Source organism: Onychostruthus taczanowskii, unplaced genomic scaffold, assembly GCF_017590055.1.
Source record: "Onychostruthus taczanowskii isolate IOZ18803 unplaced genomic scaffold, ASM1759005v1 scaffold41, whole genome shotgun sequence".
Lineage (NCBI taxonomy): Eukaryota > Metazoa > Chordata > Aves > Passeriformes > Passeridae > Onychostruthus > Onychostruthus taczanowskii.
Window position 1 is genome coordinate 2,149,088 of NW_024501571.1, and position 21,009 is coordinate 2,170,096.

The 21,009-nt window shown below is 48.4% G+C and overlaps 2 protein-coding genes across 3 annotated transcripts in view; one reads left to right on the forward strand and one right to left on the reverse strand.

Moving 5' to 3' along the window:
• DMTF1 (cyclin D binding myb like transcription factor 1) overlaps positions 1–2,010 on the forward strand; it is a 29,826-nt gene extending 27,816 nt beyond the window's left edge. For both annotated transcript variants that reach the window (XM_041413380.1, XM_041413381.1), the window contains exon 17: positions 284–2,010. In XM_041413380.1, the coding sequence (XP_041269314.1) occupies positions 284–393 (110 nt within the window). In that variant the 3' untranslated portion in view covers positions 394–2,010. The remainder of the gene's footprint in view (positions 1–283) is intronic.
• Positions 2,011–2,014: 4 nt separating this feature from the next.
• Positions 2,015–10,472, reverse strand: TMEM243 (transmembrane protein 243). Its single transcript, XM_041413382.1, has 4 exons — positions 10,311–10,472; positions 4,090–4,140; positions 3,177–3,281; positions 2,015–2,142 (listed from the first exon to the last, which is right to left on the reverse strand). The coding sequence occupies exons 1-4, from the start codon at positions 10,386–10,388 to the stop codon at positions 2,020–2,022; spliced, it is 357 nt and encodes a 118-aa protein (XP_041269316.1). The 5' UTR covers positions 10,389–10,472; the 3' UTR covers positions 2,015–2,019.
• Positions 10,473–21,009: the final 10,537 nt, after the last annotated feature.

A 21,009-nucleotide genomic window follows, 5' to 3' on the forward strand; every position in this document is an offset into this window, starting at 1 on the left:
CTTCTCTAAAGATACTCAAACCCCACCTGGATGTGGTCCTGTGCAACGTGCTCTAGCTGAACCAGCTTTAGCAGGGGGTTGGACTAGAGGAGCTCCAGAGGTCCCTTCCAACCCCAACTATTCTGTGTTCCTGTGAATCTAGGAATTGCAAACTGCCTAGTTAGAGCAACACTGCCTGTAATTGGTTAGAATTCCAGGCTACATTTCCTGTCTCCTAAGTTTGTGTTTTATATCTTGTTATAATGGCACAGCAATAGTTTTAATGCTTTTTGTCCCTTGCCAGATCCTATCCTACAGCATCATGGAGATGGGTCACACATTATTGGCTCATCGTTGGGCAGTCCTGACTCAGAAGATTCAAAGGATGTTGAGGATTTAGTGAGCTGTCACTGAGAAGCACCAGTGGTGTCCATTTCCTATGACCATGTTTGCATTGTGAAGAAGCCCTGTGCCACGTTTCCAAAGAAAGCAGTCACAGTCTGTCTCTTTGAACAGAAGCTTCCAGTGTGAAATGACTATGGTGCACTTTCTCTGCTCAGGCTGTTTCCCTCATCCAGGAGGGAGGACTGAGCTGCCAGCCGAGGCCTGAGGTGCCACGTCTCACTGGGGTGTTCCAGTGTGCTGAAGAGCCTCTGTTGCAGTGCTCTCAGTGCTCAGATCCATCCAGTCAGTTCTGATCTGACTTGTTACTGATGTGCTGAACTGCACACGTGGAAAACTGGACAGAAGTCAAGGATTGTGGACTGCAGCCTCTTAGTGCCGCAGCAAGTAGTAGTTTGCACAGGTTTCATGAAGAATGGGTGAGGATTTTTGCACTTACTGACTCTTGTAATACATGGAGTAAGAGACTGTTACATTTCAGGAAGGAGTAAGTTCCATCAGAGACTTCAGGGAGCATGGGCAGCATCGTGAAGCAGTGGGGTGTGTTCCCATCTCACCTGACTCGTTCATATGTCTGTGGCATAGGAAGAAGGCAGAAGCTTATGGGACTTTCCTGGTCTGCTTGTTCCTGAGGAGTCCATTGCTGGCAATGGACAGAGCTCAGAAAGATCACTTGTGGAAAATCTTTCCTTGGTTTTTTTCGTTTTTTTTTCTCTCATCACTACAGCAAGCTAAATAAAAAGGGAAGGGCTATGAGAAAGGGAAGCTACTGGGACCCACCGGCCTCCCCCAACAAGCTTGGAATTTTTTGGACATTGTTGTGAGTAGGTTGGAATGTTTGTTGCTGTTTACCTGACACTACCAGCCACCTCTCCAGACTTGATTTCTGCAGCAAGTTAGTAAATGGGGAGTGGTGTGAGGGTGGCAAAGTCTTGGAAGAATAGCTCTGTGAGAGTCTGGACATAGGGCCTCAGGGCAAAGAAGGCCAATTAATTCCTACATTGTTTGAAACAGACACTAGGCTGAACAGCAGCCTATTAGCTAGAAATCAAGAGAAAAAGCTATAGAAACTAAAGACTTGTATAAATTATTTTATTTATTTCTGTAATTAGCTCTTCATAATCAAGAGTTGGTCTTTTTCAGTCTGTGGTTTTGTTAATGTGAAAAATAAGTTGTAGTTTTAAATGGTTGCCTAGGGAACAGAAATAATTGTATATTCAGTTTCAACAAAATAAAGAGTATTTGTCTTACTTGACTGTAAGATGCCATTTATTTATACTGCCACAGATCCTTTCAGTGCTGCAGTTTATTTGTACAGTAATAAAAAAAGTGCAGTTTTTTCCAAAATGAAAAAGCTTGTGCCATTCTGAAACATCAGTACAACTGGAATGTTCATTAAGCGCAACAGTAGCTCTTCAAAAAAAAGCAGAATGTCACGTCTTATGGCAATAATTCTCCCCAACAAGAGGGACAGTACATATACATTTACATGAAAATCATGTACTGATTTATCCTTGCACAACCCACTTCTTTCCTCTCAGGCTGGTGGTTCTCACTTAAATGTCTCGAGTAGAGCTGAGAGCTGAGCTGGAAGCAGTCTGACACAGCAGCATCATTGCTGGGTATTCCCAATGTCCTTCATTTTCCCACTTCATGGAAGTACAGGTTGGCACATATACATAACATGACAATAGAAAACAATATGTAGTAAATTAGATTTCTAAATTTGGGTTCCAGGTCTCCTTGTCGATACCAGTAGATCTAGAAGAGAAAAGGAGTTGGTGTTATTTCAAAAAGCTAGATATTCTGAGGAAACGTTCTTTGGTAAATGAATTGGCAACTTGCAGGTTTAGTTTTGGGTGTTTTCTTCTTCCTGTAAAGCAATCCGACTTCCTCTGGCCAGAGGGACTGAGTGTGTGAGTGTGAAACTGCCCTGAGGACATGTCTGTCTCAGCTTTGCTGAGAGGGAGGGAGAGTGGGTGGCTTAGCTGGGGGTGTTTTAACTCTCAAAGCTGGCTACACCCTGGTGGATGAGGACAAACACTGAGGCTTTGCACTAACACAGTCTGTTCTGGGCAGAGTCGTGGCCACCAGCTGTAGGATCAAAACCTGGGACTGACCAGGGGGTGCAGAGCAACTTCCCAGCATACTCAGGAGTGAGGGCTTCAGGGCTGTTCCAGGCCACAACTGGAGGAAGGAGAATGCTCCAAGTATGAAAAGCTACAGCAGAAGAAGGAGCCACCAATGTGCCTGCCCGTGGGAGTTGGCCTAGATGGTCTTTGACAGCTCCTTCCACCCCAAACCATTCTGTGAACTCAGACCTGCCAGTGCTTGGGACCAGCTCTCTTGGAATTCTGCAGTTGTTGAGTAGAGGAACATCGTCCATTTGCTGTAGCTTCTTACCCCTGTAACCCATCCCCTGTAAAAGGTCACTGACTAATGCAATGCATGGCTGATCCCCCTTCAGGTGTCTTTTGCAGCACAATCCATCTTTGCATTCCCATTTCAGTGCTCTGCTCCCTTTTTTCCTGCTCTGTGTCCCCACTGGCAGCTGTGGGTGGCAGTGCCACAGAAGTGACAAGTCTTGCACCACAGCTGGGCTGCAGGAGCTGGCTCAGTTCACACTCTTACTCTGCAGTGAATACAAAACTCACTGCCACTCCCTCATTGTCAGCTTGTGTATTATGGAGGCAGGAAAGCATTTCTAGGAGAGTAAAAAAGAAGGCAGCTCCACATAAAGCAGATTTTATTCAGAGCCATGGACTCCAAAGCACGGCAAACGTGGCGGTACTTACAAGAATGCCAGCAGAAATGCAACACAAGGAGATGCAGAAAGCAAAAAATACATTCACAGGTTTTGGAGGTAGTTGCGGGAAGACAAAAGCACTGATTAGAGTGACCTGTATGGAGGAAAACAGAGATGAGGATTTCACTCTGGCCAGAGCTGCAGTGAGAAGAGGCTCAGCCCAAGGGCTGGAGCAGCACAGTGCTCACATCCTGATCTGCACAGCCCTCCCTGGTCTCTGACTCCCATCCCTGAGGACGTGAAGGAAAATGTGCAAGTTTGGAGGAAAACTACTTTGATACAGCTGCACACTGAGAGGAGTGGGAAAAAAACTTTGCCAAAAGCTTTGCCATGCTGGCTTATTGCCAGAAACCACCCTCCAAGTAGCCTTGGAGCCATCAGGCCCATGTAGGAGCATCCCTTCAGCCAAGTGTTCCACCAGCTGGCTCCTCTCCTGTCCCCACAGCCTCCCTGCACTCAGCTCTCCAGCAATCCCCCGTGAGCCACACTCATGGTCTCCAGTCCTGACAGTGTCAGGTTTGTCTTTAAAGCTCAGGGAAAGCACAGCTCAGCACAAAGGGACAAACTTTGGAAAGACTTCTATAAGCCATAAATAGAGGTCACTAAATCATAAATAGAAGGAAATAGAAGCAAACATGCTCTCTTGGCACATAAGTGTTTTTGTTGTCTCACCCAGCCTCACGTTCAGCCAGGATGGACAATCTGCCAGAGAACTTAAAGAAAGGTATTCCCCTTCTCCTGTTGTCAAAGAGTTTCTAAAGACAAGTATGTCCCAAAATGACTGCCTGTCCTAAATCAGAGCCTCTTTGGTCATTGGAAGCTTCACCACCCGTTTTTGGGGAGGAATTCTGGTTTTCTCCCTGTCACTTGATGCAACATGGGGTGGGATAGGAGATACTTACTACAAGCAGCAAGGTTGTCAAGCCACCAACAACTAGATTGATGATTCTGTCCTGAAGAAAAGAGAAGAGTGTTATGTGTATCTAAAAACCAACAACAAAAACCCCCCCAAATCACATAAAACAGAGCATTAACCAACAACACTGAGCATCAGCCAGGATCCACATTATTGCTAGCACACCATCAAGGCTCCCTGGTCAGCTCTGCCACACAGGAAGGTTTCCCCTCCCTCCACAGACCCAAGGGAGGTTCTACTGGTCAAGGCCTCGTGCAGCAGTTTGCTTATTTGCAAATGGCTTCTCTGCTGCATCTAAATCAATTACAGTTGTGCAAATTGTATTTAAATCTTTTTTTTTTTTTTAAAGTGGGAGTGCACAGATGGAGGTTGTCAGAAAAAGCTTTTTTTAGCCTCACTGCCTGAGAATTAATAGATTGATGGAGTCCTAGGTGGGAATTTGTGGGCTGCTGGCAAGGAGGTGAAGCATTGCCCACACCCCAAATGCTCCAGCCTGACACCAGCAGGTCTGAAGGTGCCACACAGTGGCTCTGCTTGGACAGACAGGTATCCCCCCACACTTCTTTCTGCTGCTTCTGATCAGTACAGAACAACTGGGAGGACACAACCTTTTTGCCCCTGGGAAGAAAGATCCCTCCGTGACAGCATGGCAGTCACATCCCAGTGGCATCAGAACAGGGACACTGGCCTGTGTGACCACGGGCCCAGAGGAGCACACACAGCAAGACCCTGTACTGATGAACCTTCTGGAGTAAAAAACAAAGGAAAAGGAGAATATTCCAATCCCTGCCAGCACACTGCCTCCTCCCTGGTGCTGCTCTGAGTATGAACATGTATCACCACAGCCAGACTGGGCTGCACACAGCCAGGTGTGACACCCCAGATGGCTGACAACTCGAATCAAAGGCTAAAACAGCTACAGCAGAAAAAATGTGCAGAGAGAAAACACTCCAGGGTTCTATTAAATGTTCTGAGAGTCATTAAGTAGGTATGGTGAAAGTGAGAAAAGAGTTTGAGCAGTGAAAACATTTTGCCCAAGACATCCCAGCCAGCAGGCACACAGGCTTCCCTCCACCTGCTCTTGCACAGTTCTTCCCTCTAGAATTTGGATTTGTAGAGGGAGAAGTCCCAGGTCATCAAGAAGTAACAGCAGCAGGGCACTGGAAGGAAGCAAAGAGGAGGCAGGGAGCAGCAAGTCATGCTTTTGTGGGACACCACCAGCCCTGACCAGAGGCTGTGGAGCTCATCCTGAGGTGGTTCAGGAGCAGGTGGATGCTGTGCCCTGGTTGTGTTCATCCCCAGGGCATAGGGCCATAAGCAGACTCCAAAACCTCTCCTATTAGTCCCCAACTCCTCTTTGTAAAACAAAACCACTGATGCTCCTGCAGCTCAGAGGCCCCAAGCTGTGGGGGAACAGCAGTGGCTGCAGCAGTGAGAAGTGACACCCCCCATGGGAAATTGTCACCAACATGCCCTGTGCAAGGTCCTCACCAGCCAGCACAAACCCCTTCTCCTCACTGGCATTTCCACACAGAGCTGGCAATGTGACAGCAGCCTCTGAGAGCCAGCTACGAGATACCCACCACTGACCCCAAAAAGGAACCCAGAGAAGTAACTCCAGGCAAATGAGAGAAGCAACTTGAAAAGTGCAACCATGAAATGCTCCATGAGAGCACATCATGACTGCTCAGCTGGACTCCTCCTCCTCACCTAAAATAAATTAAAAGAACTCAAAGCTAACTTTAATTTAGGCAGGACGTGGAAGGGTCCTTACCCCAAAAGCCACTCCAGCAGCAGGAGAGGATGGCAGTTTTGCTCTGCCCTTGCCCTGCAGACCTGGCTGAGCCCACCAAGGCAATGTTACAGAGGGGGACCAGAGCTGGCATTCAGGCTCAGCTCCTCCATGCAGAGTGGCAAGAGGTGAGCAACTGGATCCTTTGTGCCATGAGGAGATGGGCTTCCAACAGCAGAGACAGCAGGGAATGCCAGGGAGCCAGCTGCAGAACTAGCAGTGGGTCACCAACCTGCAGAGCTCACCTGGTGAGCACAGAGTCACAGCCAGCTCTGCAGAGAGCTCGGAGGGATGGACACACAGTCAGTCACCATCCAAAAACAGCCATGACTGCACTGCTCATTAACTAGAGACCCATTGTGCCAGGACAGGCTGGACTGGCAGGAGAAAACAAAGGGTCAGACTTAACAGCAATCATGGAGCATTTCTCTCTTGGGTGTTTCAGTGTGGGAGAGAGCATCCCCCTGCACAGGGACCTCTCATCTCACACTGCTGAGGGAGGGACCTCCCAGTGACACCAGGATCAGGTACAGATGCCAGCAGGGGAGCAGGTGGCCTCCAGTCCCTGCAGGCAAGGCAGCCCCTTCCCCTGTTTAAACCCACGGGCACTCAAATTGTCAAAATGCACTGCAGCAGAAGAAGGTATTTCAGGATCCAGGGATTAGAGACACTGATCCTGAAATCCCAGGCTTGGCAAAGCAGTGAGAGGCTGTATTCCCCAGTGCCCACTGACACTTCAGCCCCAGGCAGCTTAGCACAGCAAAAAGGTTAAAAATACTCAAGCAGAGGCCAAGACGGCTAAAGGGATTGGGGATGACGGAGCCTTTCACCTCCACACTGTGTCAGAGTGCACAGCCTGCCCGGGCAGACACTCCTGGGCATGCAGAAACTGGCTGTGGTGAGCCCTGTGTCCTACAAGTCACCCAGCTGGCACAGCAGCCACACAGCTGATTCAGGAAGGATTTTTCTCCAGCATCACCATGTTCTGCAATAGCTGCTAGAGTAAAAAGGCAAAAAAACCCAGCAGACACATGAAATCAGAGAGGCTGCAGCTGCCTGAGGTCACCTGGACCAGGACAGGGTACTGGCACACATGCACCAACTTCTGACCCAGCCCAGCAGTGCCTCCCTGGGGGTCCCCATTCAGCCAGCCAGCTACCGAGACGCAGTGAGCTGTTGGCCAGACAGGAGATGAATTCCATGTTTCACTGTTGCACAAGATGCATTTTGTGCAAGGAGGGTTTGTGCCCTGTCCTTCTGCTCTGGGGAGGGTATTGCAGGAGCTGGAGGCATCAGACTCCTCCCAGGGAGCCTCTGCAGGGCAGAGGTCTCCCTCCATCTGCCCCTGGGAAAGGGACATAAGGTCAGGAAGCGTCAAATCCTTCAAAGCAGGAGGGCACAATCCAGGATTCTTTAGGATCTGGGTCAAGATTACTTGGAGCAGCAGGGAAACTGAGGCTAGACTGAGACTATATCTGCACTCCCTTCACAGGCTTTGACAGAGTGGCAGCTTTGCTCTTTGACCCATTCCAGCTTGGCACCTTCCATCCTTAAATCCTCCAAGTTAGCGGCATGTGGGCTGAGCCCACAGGGATGCTGACAGAGGCTTGGCCAGGAGAAGGGAATGGGCAGGTCCCCTGGAGCGTGGGTACCTGGTGCCATCTCTGCAGGAGTGACAGAAAGGCCATTTTTATGCCTTACATCAGCAAGTCCAGATGGTCAGCAGCCACTGCAGCCGTAGGGGATGCCTGAATGCAGTGCCAGACCCAGCCTGGTGGAATTGCAGGCAATGCAGGCTGTGCTCAGGGCCATGCTGGACACCCACCCTCTGCAAGACTTGGGGACTTCCTGGTGTGTCCTCAAAAGCCCATCATTCCCATCCCGAGCTGCTCAGTCTCTCTGTTGTTTTCTGCTTCCAACCCATAACAATTAACTCCCACCCACTCAAACACTCCTGCCATGGAGGAACCCAAATTTGAACTTCTTTCCTGAGAAGTGCTGCCCTGTGACACTCTGTCCCCTCTTTGGCACCGTACAGCTGTGCCTTTGCCTTGTCTCATACCCATTCACTGCCAGCACTGGACAGCACAGCTGAATCCACAGCTCCTGGCATTCACTGGTGCCGTGTTGCTGCAGTCCCTCTTCCCAGCAGCCACGTCTTTGGCACCACCTTGCCCCAGTCTCTGCTCAGCAGTCGCACAGGAGAGCGAGCTTGGCAGGAGCAGGAGCAGCTGGACCACAGCAGGGCAAGGAGGTGGATGCTGCTGCCCAGCTCTGCCATCCCCAGAGAGTGGCTTTACCCTCAAAGTCACCAGCTTGGAGACCAGGAGAGTGCAAGAAGGCAGGAAGAGGGAATCCCCATCTCTACATCCATTTCCAGTTGCTGGCAAGGGTGGAAGATCCCTAATTTTGGGCTCAGGGCTTCTTGGGATACGAGCACTGCCCAAGCCCCAGCAGAGGATCCTGGTTTGCCAGTATCAGCCATCATTTGCAGAGACCCAAAAGCAGAGCTGGGACGTGGGCAGATGCACTTCTCCCGGCAGACCTGCTCCCATTTAAAGGCAAAGTTTAGCTTTTCCATTCCTGACACAGAACATTCCAGCTCGGGACCTCACCAGCGTCCGTTCCTAAGCAACCCCAGTGAATCGGGGAGGAAAGGACCCCTGGGCAGCACAGCGATCCTTGTCTGTCAGACACGGCTACAGCAGCGAGAGACCATTGGCTGCTGCTCGGCCCATCGGACAGGCTCCAAAAAAGCCACAGGAGACAGGCAGGGGGTGAAGTGCAGGACACTGGATCCCCGTTAGAGCCCAGGAACTGAAATTAGCATCCCACGTTTATTATTTACTCCTCTCCTTTGCGAGCAGAGGCATAGCTGGAAAAAGACAGATCAGGGATCGAAGGCTTGACCTGGGCTGAAGAGTTTGGGAGTTACCTGCCAGGACTGCCTCCCTGCTCCAATGGCACATCCCAGTCCCCAGAAGTGCCCGTTGCTGGGAGCTTCCCAAAATCCCTGACCAAGGAGCATCCAGCAGGACCCAAGTGCAGGGCACTGCTCCAACAAAGGTACCCCTGCCTCCAGTGCTCCCCATCAGGGCAGCACTGCTCGTGGGGATACCTGTCCCCCCCTCGCTTCATCTTCTTGGGGTCCTGCCTGTCCTCCTATGCCACATCACTCCATTTTTCCCCGAAAATCCGGTTGGTATCACTTTGTTCTCATTAAACATTGTAATTGTAGCAGCAGTTCCAAGTTCTCGCAGGGAGGGCGGTGATGGACTCGATACACTTCTGAATAATCTCAGGCGGTTTCAGCCTGCACCCCCCAAGCACACACGAGTGTGGGTAACCCCTCCTAACAGGGGACAACCCCGAGGCACAGACGGATGATGTGACGCTCCAGGTACCGTGGATCCCGAGGGATCCCGATCCCAGGAGCCCCCTCCCCGGCACCGCAGCAGTGCCGAGAGCCGAGCGGCTTACGGGGATTGACACCTGAGGAGCCGCTGCTGCCACACGTCACCGAGGAGCCAGCTCCTCCAGTTCCCAGGGAGCCCCCCATCCCCATCCCGGCAAAGCCCCCCAGGCTGGGGGAGCGGCAGCCGGGCTGCTCCAGCCGCAGCGGCCTGGGGTCTGCAGGGCACACCCGGCTCTGCGACCCCCGCCCTGCCCAAACCCTCTCCGGCCCCACCCCGAGGGTCCCCCCGACCCTGGGACCCCGAGCCCCACGTTCCCGATAGAGTTTTGGGGGGATGTTGCTTTGGGGAGGATTATTTGAAAGTTGATTTTCTTGGGCAGAAGGGGAGGGAAATGTTTTGCGAGTTATTTGGGGAGGGGATCTTGCTGGAAGGGTTTAGTTCTGGGGATATCGTTTGGGGTTTTTTTTTTTAATTTGGCGCCGGGTTGGGGTTGATGGATTATTTTTGGTTTGGGACACTAATTGGGAGATGGTTGTGTTTGTTTTATTTCAGGGGTGGTTTTTTTATATAATTACGCCAAATTGAAGCTTTTCCTTCTTTTGGAATTTGGGGGGCTCCTTTTATATTTTTTCATTAGGGCGCAGCCTTTCTTATTTTTGATGCTGTTTTGGAGGGACACTGAGAATTCTTTCTTATTCCATATGGATTTTTAAATTTGTTTGCAGGGTTCGGGCAGGTTCCTCGCTCGGGCCGGCCGCTCGGCTGCCTGCGGCGCTCCGTGCCGAGCCGGGGGCAGGGGGTGGCGAGCAGCCGCTCTCCGGGGCGGCCGGGAGGAGGTTCCTCCTAACCGGGGGGCATTTACCGGGAGGGTCGGGAGCGGGGGGCACCACGGGACTTTCGGCTGCATTTCCTCCGCCGCGGTTCGCTGCGGCGGGGGGTTCTTTCGAGGCAGGGGGGTGCCGGGGGTGGCCGCTGTCGCGGCGGAGCGCCGTCCCTTACCCTGGCCGAGGTCTCCCCGAAGAGCGGCCGGTTGTCCGCGCCGCCGGTGCCGTACCCGCGGGCGGGGAATCCCTCCATGGCGCGGGGGCGCTGCGCCGGCGGCCGCGGGGGGGCGCCCGCTCATGCTGCGCCTCCCCCGCCCGGCCCTGCGCGCCCGCTCCGCGCCCCGCGGCTGCACCGGAGAACGGAGCGGAGCGGCACCGGAGAACGGAGCGGCACCGGAGAACGGAGCGGCACCGGGCGGAGCGGAGCGGCACCGGAGAACGGGGCGGCACCGGAGAACGGAGCGGCACCGGGCGGAGCGGAGCGGCGCCGGGCGGGGCGGAGCGGCACCGGGCGGAGCGGCACCGGCACCGGAGAACGGAGCGGCACCGGGCGGGGCGGAGCGGCACCGGCTCCGGGCGGAGCGGCACCGGCACCGGGCGGGGCGGAGCGGCGGGAGCGGCCCCGCCGGCCCGGCCTGCGCGGGAGGGGCGGGGCCAGCGCGCCGCCCGCCGCCGGCTCTGCCGATTTGTTGCTCAACAAAGTTGCGGTATTTGGGCAAATCTCATTAGGGATGATGATATGGCAGCTTGGAGGAAGGAGCCTGGTTTGATTTGGGTTTGATTCGATTTGATTTTTCTTATTATAGGTTTTATTTTCTTATTCTTATTTTTTTTCTTTTATTTTCCTTTATTGTGTTTTACTCTCATAAAATCACAGAAGCAGAATATCCTGAGTTGGAAGGGACCCAAAAGTAACATCAGTCCAACTCCTGGCCGTGCACAGGACACCCCGCAAACCTCACCCTGTGCCTGGGAGCATTGTCCAAACCCTTCTTGAGCTCTGCCAGGCTCAGTGCTGTGAGCCTGCTCCAGTGGCCAGCCACCCCCTGGGTGTAAAACCTTTTCCTGATGTCCAACCTAACCTTTATTTTACAGCCATTGTATTTTTTTTATTTTGTCATTTATTCTTCTTTATTCTATTTTACTTTATTTTTAGGGGCATATGTATTTATTTATTTATAACATCTGAGCCTGCTAGAGCTGAAAAATGAACTCACATGTGCTCTTCCTGGTCCCCTACATAAATTACCCACCTAAACTAGATAAAAGAGAGGGATTGTCCCTGGAGCTAGGACTGGTAGCAGTAAAACACTTTTGCTGTATACATTCCTTAGCGAAAATTATCCCATCTCCCAGCTGCTGCTGCTGCTTTGGAGCTGATGATGGGTTTGCATGTGAGAAAGCCTGGGGGCATTAATTTATTGTTATTTTAAAATTTATTTTTATTTATTTTAATTTTATAATTATAGTTGTATTTACATTTTAATTTAATTTTTATTTAAATTAATTTCTATTGGTTTGGAGGGGTTTTTTTACTTTTAAATTAATTTCATTTTTTCTATTTACATCACTTGGTCTCAGAAAATAGCTTTCCTCTTGGATGTCCCCCAGACCATCATGGATATAACTTTCTCCAAGTGCATTTTAGGATGAAAAGAAACCAGTTAAGATTCATTAAATGTTGTGGCTTCCAGGACAGATTTTAAGCTTTTTGTTCAAATGAGGTGTGTGGTTTCCCCTGACCCTGCTCTCTCCAGGAATTCCAGAGGGCTTTTTGCCCTGAGAGACAAACTCCCCTAAATACCACTGGAATTTAGGAGAAACAGCATGGCCATTTCCTTCTTGCTGGATAGAAAAGATTTATAGGCCAGCTCTGTATGTGAAAAGATCAGAAAGAAGAACACATCTGCAGATATGAGCAGTTGTTCTGTTGGAGGCTCCAATTCCTGCCACCAAGGTCCTCCTGCAGGCCATGGCTCTGGGAGCTCCCCAGCTGTTGAGCAAGAGCCTGGTGAAATCAGCTTCTCTTGCAAAACATTTCTGTCATTTTAGGTCTCAAGTGCTGCCTGCCCTGGGGCTGTGCAGGCAGGGCTGGGGCACTGGAGCACTCCATCTGCTCTCGCAGAGACCAAAGCACCGCCGCCTCAGAGGGGAAAAGTACTGAATTCCAGTGAGGCTGGGAAATTATCACAGCTTCAACGAGCTTGAGGGTGTCCTGAGCTGAAGTACTGGGTGGGAAGCACAAAGCCTCCTGTAACCCTCTGTTCCCAGGGTAAGCGCTGGGGAAGAAGGGTCTCCAGACCCAGTGGAGAGACTCTTCATGTCCTCTTGAGCCACTTGGTAACAAACAATCCCATGGTGTGAAGGATGTGGCTTCCTGGCACACGAGTGCTCTTGACCTATAGAACAGTTGGTTCTATGCTCATTTTTCAGTACTTGTGTATTAATTATACTCCTGAGCAGGCTCTGGCTGTGCCCAGATTAAATACTGAGGGGGTTGTAGGGTCTGGGTGGGGCATGGCAGTGCTGGAGAGGGTGACTGCATCATCTAAACTTGGAGTTATGGCTCAGTGGGACAAACCTTCTTCCAACACCCACTGAATAACTGAGAACAAACGCAAAACAGAGGCAAAACTTGCTGAAAACCACAAATTGTTACTTGTGCATAATAATCCATGAATCAATAATCAGGGAATATTGGAACAGGGGAGTTACTTGTTTCTCAGCCCATGCTTTGTTATAGTATCTTGTTTTTCAGTGCTACATGTCTTCTACACTTAACCAACCTACATCTCTCCCACCTGGACCACTCACTTGTGCATCAAAGTGCTTCCTGGGTGATGTGATCACTTTGTAGACAGCAGCTCTAATCTGATGAGAGTCTGATTGAGCCACTAATGTAACAGACCAAACAGATTCACTTCTTTCTACAATTCAAAGTAAGTATATCAGTCTTCAGTGAAAAATACCTATGCTTCTCAGGTCTGAAATAAAAAACAACTTGCTGTTTAATAGAGGAAGTAATATCAAAGGAAATCTTGGATGATTTAACATTTTGGATTTGTACTGCTCAGGTTGGACACAACTCCTTCGGTCTTATTTAGTGTGTTTTACATTTATTACAGTTGGCTGCATCTGTTACAGCAGTTCCAAGGTTTACATGCTGAGCTTTAGCTCTCCTTCCTCAAAAATATTCCTGGCATTATTTCCTAGAAATAGATTTGGCCCATAAATTGCAGAGAGCTTTGGAGTCTCTTCAGAACATCAGCACCATAGACTATAAAAGACTATGTGCTTTCTCCTGTCTAATATTTTATTTATATTAAAAGCCATCATGTGTTTTTCTCTGCACTCTGGGTGAAGGTTTAATTCAGCACATATATGAAAATTTCAATATATCCCAAGGCTAATTATATATCACTGTCACTGATGCTGCAGCCTCTGTAACTCACCAGCTGGCTGTTGGAGTCCCAGGGTCAGTAACTCATCTGGGCAGGCAGTGCTGCCTTCAGCCCCTCACTGAGCTGGCTCCCTGATGCTCTGTGTGTCCTTTCTAGTGATCTAATGTGCTGGGGCTTCTAATGCATCAATTTATTCCATAACTCTTTGGTAGCAGGGGCTTTCTGCTGCCATTTATCTTGGTCTCAGCTCCAGCAAGAGCAGACCCTGCTCTCCTGTCTCCCTCCCCGTAGCAATTTCAGCTTCCCGACACAGCCATTACTGATTACAGCCTGGCAGTTGGTTTTTGCACTATTAAATCAGCCCTCAGCTCCCAGCACGATGGCCATGAGGCTATTCTACTTGGCACACTTTATTTTGAAAGGATAGCAGTTTCCTCAGAGCTTTCTAACAAAGCTTCCACAACACAAAACTCCTGGGGCATCCAGGAGCTGTTTTCACTGTGTTTTCAAGTCCAAAGGAAACCTGACTAACAAACTTGGTTTGTCAGAATAGATTTTACTCCCATCTCTATCAGCCCCCAACCTGAGGAAATACTTTAGAAGAGAAATAAATGGACAAGACATTTACAACACTGAGATCCCTCTCCATCATCCCAGAAGAGTTGGGTTTGACTCTCTCTACAGAAAAGGTCACCCGACTCTGGTGGATCATCAAGGGACAGCCAGCTCGAGGACAGCCATGCTCCCCCCAGAGCAAGGGGCATGATTTTCTGTTAATCCTGCCTTGCTGTACATTTCTTGCCTTTGCTGGGTGCATATGTTCTGCTGAGATGACAGGAAGTTTCTAAGTATTTCCAGTACACCCCAGGTGTAATCTAGTGATGCAGCCAAAGATCTCTGCCTGCATCTCCCAGTTTATGGTAACTTTCCTTGAGTCTCTGCCTTACTGCTTTCAGAGTTTTTCCCCCAAACAAGGATGCTTTAATTTAGAGTTAATGGAGAAGCTGAGTGGCACTGGGACCCATGGAGCAGATGCCACAGAGGGAACACAGGGCTGCTGGGGTGACAGCCACTGGGACCATGGGGCTGGGGCTGATGTGAGCAGCCCGTACCCAACAGCTCCCAGATTTCACTGTCATTGCCTGGGACATGGGGAGGAACATCATCCCAACGGGAAGGGGAAAACAACCACGGCCTTTTATGATTTGCAGCCAAGGAGAGAGAGGTCTGGGGAAGCAGTCAGCAGAGGGAGGCACGAGCACACAGATCCTGTGCAAACCTCAGCCCGTGGCAAACCTCCAAGCTCCACAATGCAGACAGAGGGCTTCAAACAGTTCTGAAAAACTACTTATTTCATTTTTTTCATATTTATGTTTAGCTCTTGGAGATCAGATGAGAGACTGAGCAAATGAGGAAGCTGAAACATTCTCATTCAAGGATGTATTGTCTGAATTATTCATTATGATTTTCATTCTCCTGTGGATTTTTCAGCATTTGAGTTTTATGAGGATTGTGGATTCTCCCTCTTTTATATTATCTTACTTAATGAATTCCAGAAGCTTTCCCATCTACTCCTTCATACTCCAAAATCTCAGCAGAGAGTCAACGTTCGATAGATTTAGAGAAAAATTTCCTCAATATTTTTTTATTTTTGAGAAAAAATATCTTCAAAAAGATAAACATTTCATTAATATATGCACATGTATGCATATACAATGCAAATTTCCCTCCTGGGCTTCTGATAGATGTATAAGCTGTTTACCATTTACCAACTGCTCCTCTGAGCTGGTGGCAGACATTAAGTGGGGCAGCAGCTATGGGGCTGCTTCAAAACACCCCTTTGAAGAGCAGAGGATAGGGCTCAGTGTGACACCAGTGGTTACACAGCAGCTGAACAGGAAAACAGCCCTTCCTCTGCTGCATCTGCAAGTCAGACATCACCCCTCACCCCACCATGGGCTGCAGGAACATCACAGGGAAATCTGCATTGGTACTGATCTTCAAGAAGAAAAAAGCTACTTTGAATAGCAAAAGGACACAGAGCAGCAGTACCACCTCCTGATTTTGCAGGATTTCCATCTTGTCATTTAAGCTTTCCACAGTAGGATGAACAGAAAAGAAAATTATGCACCTATTTGTCCTTCCTTAGTATGTGCATATGCTCCCCTTTGGCACTACCACAGCCTTGAAATGCAGGGTTTTGTGATTCTCTGCAGAGAGCTGAGATGAAAAACTTTCTTTGCCCACAGCAAGCATGCTTTGAGAGGTCATCCCACCAGCAGCGAGGGTCTGTGCCTTGTCCATCTTCCCAAGCCACCTCAAGGCTATCTGCCAGCCAAGCACATCCAGGAGAAGGAGATTTTCTTCCCAAAATTCGATGTTCCTGAGGCACATGCTCCATTAAACAATGGCTAGCCGGAGGCTGACTAAAACATCTGCCTGAAATCCAGACTGCTGCCTCTTGTGCTGAAATGTTTCCAGCTGGCACTGCCCCAGCCGCAGGTTTTTTCTTCTCCATGGGCATGTGCAGTTCAAAACCTGCAGTGGCTACAGCCTCTGAATTGAAAAGCAAGTCATGCAAATCCTATTTGCACCAGGGAGCTGTTCTCTTACTAAAGTTTATGGATTTCACAGTCTGAGGGCAGAGGGCTCCATCCCAAGTGAGAGGTGTGAACTCTCTTTTGGGAGTCTCACAGAGCATGAATCACTGCTTATAGTCAGGTAACTCTGGGCTGAGACTGATGGCAGTGTTTGGAAACTGTGTTAATCCTCAGGCAGTAAAATAATGTTCCAGAAACAAAACCTCTGCCTGCTCCATATCTGTCTTACATCTCTGTATCCACCTTGTCTGTATCAGACAAGATGTGTCTGATCAGTGAGGCACAGTGGAAAATACTTCCACTGACCTCCATTGACAGAGTCCCAGTGTAACCACTTCATTAATTTATCCCTGATTAGAGTCTGTTTATCCAGTCTAGTATCATTCCCTTTTAAGTACTGGTTCATGTTGACCCTCCATCAGTCCTCTGGCACCTCTCCAGTTTTCCAAAGTTTGTTAAGATCTAAAATTAATGAAATGAGAGTACCGAGCTACTGGTCTTAAGAATGGAAGTGTACATGACCCTAGACTTCTGAACTTAAAGTGTTCATATTTAGCACGTGTTTCACATCCTCCTCAGCTACAGATTGTAAATTATTTCATCTGGTATAGATGGATCCTACTACCTTGCTCTGATATAGTAAAGCAGGAATAAGAACATTTGGTGTGATGTTTTTCCCATCTGATGGATATAAATGGTAAGATTGTAAATAACAGAGAAGCTATTCCTAAGTTAAAATTCCCAGTGATATTTTAATGTCTTCTTACTGTCTAAACATACATAAGTTTTTATATTTCTGTTTCTGTTGCCTTGCATTCTCAATAATCTGTTTGCAATATACATTCTATGGCAATGAATATCTCTTCTAAACACCTCTTCTGAACTTCTCCTTCAGATCTACCTGTCTGTCATGTATCTATCTTCTCTGTTGAAATATTGCTCTGGTCTGAAAAAATATTAATCCACTGATGTTTAAATAAATCTCTGTCTTTGTAGTTGCACTTGTAGTAATCTTTCTCATTTGCTGTGGCCAAAGCTGTGAGTGATAGGCTACCAAAGAGATATTTCATGTTTTTAATTAGCATCTCCTCCAAACAGTGATATTTCAGCTCTGGTCCACAGACCTCCTCCTTTTTGAAGGGTCCAGTGGAGGGAAGAAGGGTCCTTCTGGACTGTGACTCAAGTTCCTTCTGAACAAGATGGACATGTATCTCAGGGAGGTTAGGATAGGAGTTGGCAGGTTGTGACCACCACAGAGCAAGAGCTCCACTGTCTGTAGCTTCAGGAAACCAGAGCCACGGAAAGAAGCTGATCTGCAGGGACACCGGGCTCTCTTCTCCAGAAACACTGCCCAACACATCCCTGTGTCGCGTGTGCCTGGCTCCAGCCCATCTCTCCAGGCACAGCATCCAAGCACTCATCTCCTCTCACTCACAGCCCACCTGCTGGCTCCTCCTCGCTCACATCCCAGCCCTGGCTGGAACATCATGTACTTGGCACAGGATGCTCCCCAGGACAGCACAGCAGACATACTCTAGACACCCCGGGCAAACATGAAGAACCTTCCATATATCCAGGCCCCCTGCTTTTTGTTCCATCCCCCAAGCAGCTGGCAGCCATTTATCCACCCGAGCAGGACAGCTCCCACTTGGATGAGGTATTTGGGTGCTCCTGCCAAGGCAGGAGGAACATCTGCAGCGAGGAGTTGGGACCACATCCTACTTCCCCAACCAGCAAGAGTTGCCAGCAGGGGAGGAGGTTTCTGTGAGCACGAGATTGCTGGCAAAATGCTGATGCATCTGTGCGCTTGACTCTTTAACCTGCTCGTCCTTCCCTGAACCCGTCCCCTTCTTCCCCCCCCCTTCCCTTTCCCCCTCCTCCTTCTGTTTCTGGGCATTCCCTTCCCGTATCTCCCGGGTGCCTCTCCACCATCCTCAGAGCACAGCCAAGCGCCTGCCTCGGGAGCTGCCACAGGACGTGTGAAACTGCAGAGCATCTGCTTCAGTAAATTGTCTGGTTATTCCGTATCACAGAAATAACAAATAACAAGGAAAACAGTGATTTAAACACACAGCACACAAACATTAATGAGCAGGTGATGAGAGAGACAGTAAGGGAGGCCAGAACTTGCCAGGCACTGGCTGATGGACCATTAAAGGAGCTACTCTGGCTTTGGAGAGGGTCTGCCTCAATATTCTAACTGCTAAGATGGAGAGAACATGGTTAGTGTGAAATCAGAGGTGTATGTGAGGGAGCTTGGGGGACTGAACAAAACTTACTACAGGATGTTTACAGAAATGACCAAAGACACAGGAAGGGAAGGATCAGGGTGGAACAAGTATGGGAAGATGACAAGGAAGGAGGCTGGAGGGATCAGACATGACAGCAAGTGTTTGGGCAGGACAATCACCTGGCTGGGCCCTGGCCCTGATCCATGCAGTCTGTCCTGCCTTCTTATTAAAACCCATCCTTGATTTCCTTTGCTGTGTGCCAGGCTCCAGAAAAGACTCAAGGTCTGAGCCAGGGCTGGTGGAGGGAGCCAGGACAGAGGACACTGGACAGGCTTTTCAAGGGATCCATGAGTGTGGAGTGCCTGTGAAGGCAGAGAATATGGGACAGTATTGAGGGGGGAAAAAGAGCCACAAAAGCAACAAGCAGCAAAGATACTCTATCTCAACACTGAGAGATGTAAATACACTGGCAGAACAAAGCATCCATAAAAATGATTATGTTTGTTCAAAGTTACATTACAGTAATTTTTTGGGTGCCACCCTGGAACTCTACTGTCAGTAGACATTCCCCAGTCACCATCCCAAATGCTGTTTGTGAGGGTGCTGTGCTTCAGACTTGAATTAAATGCCACATCTCAATTGCAACAAGAAAGAAATTGTGGGTTTTTTTAAAGTAATTAAGTAATTGCTAAGAAGTGTTCAGCACAGCCAGGTTACTGAGAAAGCAGGTCCAATGAATAAGATAAACTCAGTGGAACTGAAGTACCAGGACAGAACCTGCAAGGAGCATAGGGGAACTCCATTCCAGCTGCTTTCAGGCAGCCCTCGTTTGTATCGACAATGTGAGGAAAAGCAGCACCAACAACTGCTGAGTTAGGAAGTTGTTTTTAATGAGTTTGAAGCCAACCATTTTCAACACTTTGAAACAAGGGAACCGTGCTTGAGGTTCAACTGCCTTCAGAGATGGAAAAACAACTGTCCATTCAGGTGCCTAAGTGAAAAATCAAAACAACTCTGCCATCCTTCCGTGTGGAGCTTTGAGCTGCTGTGACTGCAAAGCAGTCAAACAACCATGGTATCACTGTCAGAAAACACTGTTCCAAAATGGATTCCACTAAAGCCTGAAAAGCAGAGCACAGCCTGAAACACCCCAGGTCGCACTCTTGGCATTTCATGTGTAGCAGTCAAACACAAAGCCTGCAGAGTAGGTCTTGGAACTTTGTTTTCCTACTCTTGTGAGCTTTTACAGGCACAAAAAGGATTTATTATTCTTTTACAAAGCTATGAAGGGAATCAAAATTAGACCAAGTAGATCAGGCTTAGACAGCTGCAAGCTAACAGAGCCTTGCCACCAACCATTCCTTGAGCTGCTGCAAATGTCACTGAGAGCATTACAATATTCCCTGATAAGAGAAATACCAACAGATAAGTACCTGGGAAAGTACTTTTTACATAATTACTTTTTACTAAGACTCAAATCAGAAAAATAGCACATATTTTCATCTCTGGGCAATAAAACTTGAAATATGTGCTTTATCTCTTTAAAATTCAGTAAAAGAGTTTGTATAATGATGTTCAGAAATAATTTGTGTTGATAAGTACTGTTGTGTCACCCTTAAATGAAGCACAGCTTCCCCCGATCGCTTACTTCTGATACTCCTTCATAACTAAGCTTAGGAGACAAGTGAGCTCACAGCTTTCCACCTGCTTAAAACTGAGGTAGGGATATTTCAGTAAAGAAATATTTCAGATATTTCTCATATCAGATGTATCAGATAAGAGAAAACACTGAGTCCTTTTGACAGCTCTTCCGAGCGAAAGATACATCCAGCACACAGGCAGCAGAGGAAACCTTGCTGGTACTCAAGTATCAGCTTCATGCTCAGCCAGCAAAGCTGAATGCCAAAGCCTGGACAGGAGGAACTTTGGCAGGCTGGAGGAATAGTCATATTATCTTAAGTTTAGCACAAACTGGATGTCAAAGGACAATTATAACTGATACCAACAATGCTAGTACAAAACCTGCTGTTTTGCTAATGAACTGAGGGAACTCCCAAATGCCCCAGTCTTGAGCTGACAAAGGCCATCTCAGTAAACTGGTCTTACTAATTACAAGGCTTGTCTTTCATCCTGTGAATCTTTTCAATATCACAGTGACATTCAATCTTTTTTACACTGACAGTGCTGAAAAACATAAGTAATATCTAGGTAACTCACTCTCTCAAAGTGGGAAGGATCTGTCAACTCATATAAAGTGGAACATGAATTCCCATGCTATTCATTTGAAGTGAAATATCCATGGGCTGCACGAAATGCACACTCATGGTTTTAAAATACAGACAGAAGCATCCAGCAACATTGCAAAAATATTGAGGAGTAGTTAGGTATGTCGCCCTGATTTTGTAAGACTTTGTAAAGCCTTCTGATGTTTACATTCTTTCAACAAACTTTCTCACACATAGTTCTGTAAATAACCTATGTTTTGCATTCTTTCATGGAGGTGGAGAGAATTGATGGACCCTTGGTCTGTTCAGTGGCATTGGAGAGGTGGCACTGTCACCCTCCCATCCACTGTCACATTTGGAAAACTACAAATGTTGGAGTCAGAAAATAAAGCTTCTTCTTTTTTGTTCCTCTCGAGA